Source organism: Charadrius vociferus, unplaced genomic scaffold (genome assembly GCF_000708025.1).
Source record: "Charadrius vociferus isolate BGI_N301 unplaced genomic scaffold, ASM70802v2 scaffold2434, whole genome shotgun sequence".
NCBI lineage: Eukaryota > Metazoa > Chordata > Aves > Charadriiformes > Charadriidae > Charadrius > Charadrius vociferus.
This window is the reverse complement of record NW_009648028.1, coordinates 45,386-51,499: the sequence shown is the minus strand read 5'-3', so window position 1 is coordinate 51,499 and position 6,114 is coordinate 45,386. Positions and strand designations below refer to the sequence as shown.

Sequence of the window (6,114 nt, the reverse complement as noted above, 5' to 3'; positions counted from 1 at the left end):
CGTTTGTCCCCAACACTCGTCCTCTCTGCTCGCCCCCACCGTGAGCCGGTTTAATTTTAAAACGGAGTGTTCAGTTACTCCCTCGAGTGGTTTTAAAGCACTGGGTGCGGATGAAAGCCGGAGCGCGGCACGGATGCACGTTGCTAACGGCCTCTGTGTGTGCACGGGGGGAACGAGGAAAGCCGAAGGGCACACACAACCCTCCCTTGGGAGCCTGCCCTGTCTCCAAGTGGTGCTCCCTGCTTGTCCTGCCATGTACAACTCGCCTTAAATGCACCTTTCTGATCTCCGCCCCACGAAGAGCTGGCACAGGCAGCCCCAGCCCGGCTGCTTGCCCAGAAAGGATCTTTTACAGCAGCTCTTTGCGCCTGCAGGTGATGGAGGGAGAGCCCTATTACCATTTCAAACACCGAGGCACCAGGCAGAAAGCCTTAAGCAGGCACTGGGGCTGGAACATGCGCCTGACAAAAGAGCCAAAGGTAGGGAGGAGGCGGTTGCAGGGACGGAGGTTACGGCACACCGGAGGTTACGGCACACCGTGCCGGGCTGGCTCTGCCCGCCACCAACAGCGCTGCTTCCCACCCAGGTCCTCTGGTTTGAACAGCAAACCGTAAAGAGGCGCAGGAAGAGAAGCGTCAGCATGGTGCCAACAGATCCCTGGTTTCATAAACAGTGGTACATGGTGAGATTTTGCCGCTCTCTCTTCTAATCCTCCAGCAAATCACCTCCCTGATGCGTAAACAGGACTAATGCTGACAGTGATGAGGCAGCAGAAGAGTCCCTGAAGGTCACCCGCAGCCTGCTGCCCAGGGGCTGATCAAATGTAATCCGTTTTCCAGAACAATGACATCAATCCCGACCTAAACATCCTCACTGCTTGGAGCAAAGGGTACACGGGGCTGGGGGTAGTGCTGACCATCCTGGATGATGGGATCGAGAAGGACCACCCGGACCTGTCTGCCAACTACGTAACTACGAGGGGCTGAGCAGCGCGGGCTGCAGGAACCGGCTCCTTCAGGAACCGGCTCCTTCGGGGCGAGTTGTCTCCAGGGGAGGGTGGGACCTGGTGCCTTCGTCCCACCCGTGGGACTTTGCAGTGGGAACTCAGCCTCTCCGTGGCCGGATCAAAAGGTTTGGTGTCTCCCGCAGTGAATTCTCACATCAAGGAAACGTTAGAACTTGTACACGCTCAAGCCCCCATAATAGGTGTAATTACAGCAAGCTGCAAAGCCAGTAAAGCTGGTAAACCCTCACGTGCTCCGAGAGCCGAGAGGAAAGGATAGGTAAATCTTAGTTGTTGTTTATAACACCATTTCAGTGGTTTGTAGCTCCTCTCTCCTAACTGTGGGGGCAGTGGGGCTCACCCTCAGGTGACTCGCCACGCTGGGCTTTCTCACTGCACGTGAACACGATGAAGCAGTACAGTGACATGCAAAGTTACCCTCCTTCAGCGAAACCCCGTTTCCAACAACTCCAGCTGAACCCGGTGCAGTTGCTGGGTGCGAAGGGGTCCCCCCTGCCCTCTCCAGGGTGGGCAGGCAGCGAGCTCGCGGGCAAGGCAGGGCGACCCACGCTGCCAGACACTGGGCGAAGCCCCAGGAGCCCGTGCTGAGCTGTCACAACCCACCCCAAAAGGTTGTTTGCTCATACCGGTGCCTCTTTTTGCAACAGGACCCCCTGGCAAGTTACGACTTCAACAGCAACGACCCTGACCCCCAGCCCAGGTACACCGCCGGGGACGAAAACCGGTGAGTTTTGCCCAGCGCCCTGAGCTGGGTGCTTTATTTCTCGGGGGGCTGAGGCTGTGCCTGACCCCTTCAGCCCTCACGGAGGACGGCTCACAAGCTAACTCTGCCCCTCAGGCACGGGACACGCTGTGCAGGAGAAGCGGCGGCTGCAGCCAACAACCAAATCTGCGGCGCAGGCGTTGCATACAACGCCAAATTTGGGGGTGAGCCATTGCTCCGGTGTGCTGGTGGGACGGGGGTCACCAAGCAGGTCTGGCACCCTGGGGGGGACACGTGGCCCCAAGTGGGGCTGCTCTTGGGGGAGACAGGGGCTCGAAGGAGAGTAGAGGGTGCTGTGATGTTACTGCACACCCGGCCATGGTGCTGGTGCTCAGTGCTCCCTGGGGGTTTAACGCTCTCTGCAACACAGGGCTGTGGCAGGCAGCGCCACCACCGCACAGGCTCAGGCTCCCCTGTGGAAGCGAGTGTGGCAAATGGGGTTAAAAGCTGGGAGAACTCTCTGGGCTTAATTGCAAAGGGCTTAACAAGGAGCTTTGGGAACCAGCTCATGGCAGCGGCTGCGCAGACCTGCGGGAGCCTGATCTCCTTAAGGCAGCACCGCGTGAAAGGTGCTCAGGGTAACTGGGGGAGGGGCGAGGGGGAGGGGGGGGGGGGGGGAAGTGGGGGCCAGTGAGATGCTGCTCAGCCCTATGTTGGCACAGGGTGTGCGAGGCTCACATCCACCTGGAGCCAGCGTGGCCTCCCTAGTGCTGCCGCCTTTCGGACACTGCCGCTCCTCGTCTTGGCCCTGCAGGTGTGCGGATGCTGGACGGTCCCATCACGGACGTGGTGGAGGCTCAGTCCCTCAGCCTACGTCCCCAACACATCCACATCTACAGCGCCAGCTGGGGCCCGGAGGATAATGGGAAAACCGTGGACGGGCCAGGCGTGCTGGCCGCAGAGGCCTTCTACAGAGGGGTCACCAAAGTAAGCTTGGCGCTGGCCCCAGGAACCTCGCTGGCACAAGGACTCCCTGCTCATCCCCTGCTCTGCGTCCCCCTACCAGGGACGGGGTGGCCTTGGCTCCATCTTCATCTGGGCCTCCGGCAATGGTGGGATCAACTACGACAACTGCAACTGCGATGGCTACGCCAACAGCATCTACACCCTGTCGGTGGGCAGCGTCCTGGCGGGCGGCCAGAGGCCCCGGTACAGTGAGGGCTGCTCCGCCATCCTCACCACCACCTACAGCAGCAGGACCACGAGCAAAGTGCAGATCGTGAGTGTCCCCCTCAGGCAGACACCAGTTCCCAGCACAGAGCGGGCTCATCCCAGCCCTCCTCACCCAGGGAGGCAGAGGGGGGCTTTATTAAAATGTCTGTGTTGGACCCCAAAAAGCATGAAGGGACGGGGAGGGAGCATTTACTGAAGTTACCCAACTCCAGCCAGTTCTGCCCTCTGCTCCGGCAGCAGGTAACAGTGCTGAGACCCCCCTGTCCCCCCCCCCAGGTGACCACTGACCTGCACCACCGCTGCACCGACAAGCACACGGGCACCTCCGCCTCGGCCCCACTGGCCGCGGGAATGATCGCCCTCGCGCTGGAGGCCAAGTAGGTGCCGTGCAGCAGGGGGACAGTCCCCCCCAGTGCCTCACCAGGACCCTGCAGGGACAAGGAAGGGGGACTTGGCTAGCAGGGAGGTTTGGGGGTGCAGAACTGAGGTCCCCCCAGGCTCTGGTGGGTGGCAGCCTCTTCTCCTAGGACATTGCGGGAGAGCAGAAAGAGGCAGGAGGAGAGTTGTCCTCTGGAGGTCTCTGTTGCTCCCATTTTGACAGTAAAGGTGGTTGTGAGGGGACCAACTTGGACCCAAAGAGTTAACTCTCCCACATTGGAGGTTAGAAGAGCCAAAGCTCACCCTCAAAAGCTAACCCAAAGCAGAGACTTCCGTCCCCAAGTCCTCCTTGCTTCCAGCCCGGCGCTGACCTGGCGTGACCTGCAGCATCTCGTCATCAGGACCTCCAAGCCCGCTCACCTGCGGGCAGAGGACTGGGCCGTGAACGGGGTCGGACGCAAGGGTGAGTTCAGGGCTCAGCCGCTGCCTGCCCTGCCCTGCTCGCTCCTCCTTCCCTCCCGTGGCTGCGGGGGCATGTGCCGCCCCTCAAACTCCTGCCAGCAGACCTGGGGCAGGCACCCCCAGTGCGCTCTCAGTGCGGAGGAGCTCACACGTCCTCTCTTGGGTGGCATCTGCTTTTCAGTGAGCCACTACTACGGCTACGGGCTCCTGGATGCTGGTCTGCTGGTGGAGATGGCCAAGGCATGGACAGGAACTCGGCCTCAGCAGAAGTGTTCAGTCAAGGCTCTCCACACCCCCCGGTAAGGGACAATATCCCCCGGGTCTGACTTCATGAGAGCTCACGCAGGGACTTTCTTGAAGCAGCGCTTTGCCCACTGCAGGAACAAGTGATGCTTCCCAGAAAGTGGTCTGTGCCGCACGGCTTCTGCCGTACCCACAGCACTGTGCTTGGAGGCCGTGGTGGAGGGCAGGATGCCCACGGAGGTGGAAAAGATGCCCTTACCCCTGTCTTGTACCTGTTAGGAACATCGGCTCCAAGCTCACCATCTCTACAGATGTCTCCTCCTGCTCAGGGAGATCCAAGCGCATCCACTCGCTGGAGCACGTCCAGGTCCAGCTCTCCCTGAACTACAGCCGCAGGGGGGACCTGGTGATCGCTCTGACCAGCCCGATGGGGACCACGTCCACGCTGGTGACCGTGCGGTAAGGGCGCTTCTGTGAGCTCACAGGGAGCACATTGCAATGAGACTTACTGGCTGCTGGGGGGCAGAGGGATCATCTCCTCTCACAGCCTCTCCTGGGGTCAGGAGACTCTCTCCCATGCTGAAGCAGCTCCTTCTGGCCCCCACGGGGAATGGGCTCAGGGTGCTGTGGCCCCCACCATGTCTTGACAGTGCCCCATTGCACCAAGCGCAGGGCGCCTCTAGGGCCCCCTTGGGCTTCGTCCCTCCCCTCCAGCCCCTGGACTGTCGCTCTCCTCTCCTCCAGCCCGTACGACGCCAGCCAGCAGGGCTACCAGGACTGGACCTTCATGTCCACACACTTCTGGGATGAGAACCCCAACGGGACCTGGACACTCCGGCTAGAGAACAAGGGTGATGCCTACAACACAGGTGGGTCCCCCAGGGGAGCAAACCCCATCCGTGGGGATCACCCAGCGCCCGGTCATTCATTCTCCTTCCTTCCCCTGCTTTGATTAGCAACTTGGCTTGTCCTCTTCCTGCTCCTCTGGGCACGTGAACCCTCTTTTTCTGCAGGGCTGTGTTTGTTTGAGTGTCCCTCTGGCCAGCACACGGCCAGGAACGGGGCACGGCTTACCTCTCCCCCACGTAGCCCCAAAGCTTCCCGCTCCGCGTCCACCAACTTGCGAATCCCAAACCCTGGAGGGTGGGATACGCGGCTGCCATCAGCACCAAGTCCTGTCCCTCCTGCCCCCAGGTGTGCTGACCAGCTTCACCCTGCACCTCTACGGCACGGAGGAGGACATGACAGCCAGGCGCTTTGCAGCCTCTGCCGCGGACGAGTGCCTCAGGCGGGACGCGCAGGCAGCGTGTGAGGGTGAGTCTTTGGGCCGGAGGGGACAGTGCTCTCCGCCCCGGGTGGCTTGACTCACGCCACCGTCCCTCCGCAGAGTGTGGCAGCTCTTTGTACGCCTACCAGCGCTCCTGCCTGTCCTACTGCCCTCCTCGCCACTACGGCCGTACCCAGAGAGCCACCGCCACCGGCAACGCAGCCCGCGTCTGTGCCAGCTGCCACCCCCCCTGCTACACGTGCCAGGGCGCTTCAGCCAACAACTGCACAGCCTGTGCCCCCTCCCGCACCTTCGATAAGCTCACCCGTTCCTGCTCCCCTCCAGAGGGCTTCCCCCGCAAGGAGGAGCTGCAGAGGGACCTTCTCCCCCCCCTCATCGGCGGGAGCCTGATCCTCGCAGCCATCCTCTGTATCACATACCGTGTGGCCTTTTGCATCCTGAAAGAGAGCTCCTGCTGTCCCCAGGCTGGAAGGACAGCGTGACACCGGCCTGGACTGCGCAGACACACAGGCAGGCAGATCCCAGCCTGCGACAGAGCTGCCCTCACCCGGCTTCCAAAATAAATTGGTTGTTGCTTTTCTGGACCACCCTCTCCAAAGGGTGACTTCCCTTCCCAGCAGCGCCAGGGCTGAGCCTACCCCGTGTCCAGCTCCGTGCATTGTCATGGACACGAGTGGTGGCTTCCCTCTCCGCTTGGCTCATCCCCTGACATCCCCGGGGGACCCAGTCTGTCACGCTGCTACGAGGGAGCTATTTCCAGAAGGGCTGGACAGCGTGGCCGGA

The 6,114-nt window shown here is 61.4% G+C and overlaps 1 protein-coding gene across 1 annotated transcript; it reads left to right on the top strand.

Annotated features, from left to right (window-relative positions):
* The first annotated feature begins 377 nt into the window (after positions 1-377).
* Positions 378-5,813, top strand: LOC104285121 (proprotein convertase subtilisin/kexin type 4-like). Its single transcript, XM_009883521.1, has 14 exons — positions 378-479; positions 587-682; positions 840-968; positions 1,672-1,748; positions 1,863-1,951; positions 2,542-2,714; positions 2,794-3,006; positions 3,237-3,337; positions 3,698-3,801; positions 3,982-4,099; positions 4,323-4,502; positions 4,788-4,912; positions 5,238-5,357; positions 5,431-5,813. The coding sequence occupies exons 1-14, from the start codon at positions 378-380 to the stop codon at positions 5,811-5,813; spliced, it is 2,010 nt and encodes a 669-aa protein (XP_009881823.1).
* Positions 5,814-6,114: the final 301 nt, after the last annotated feature.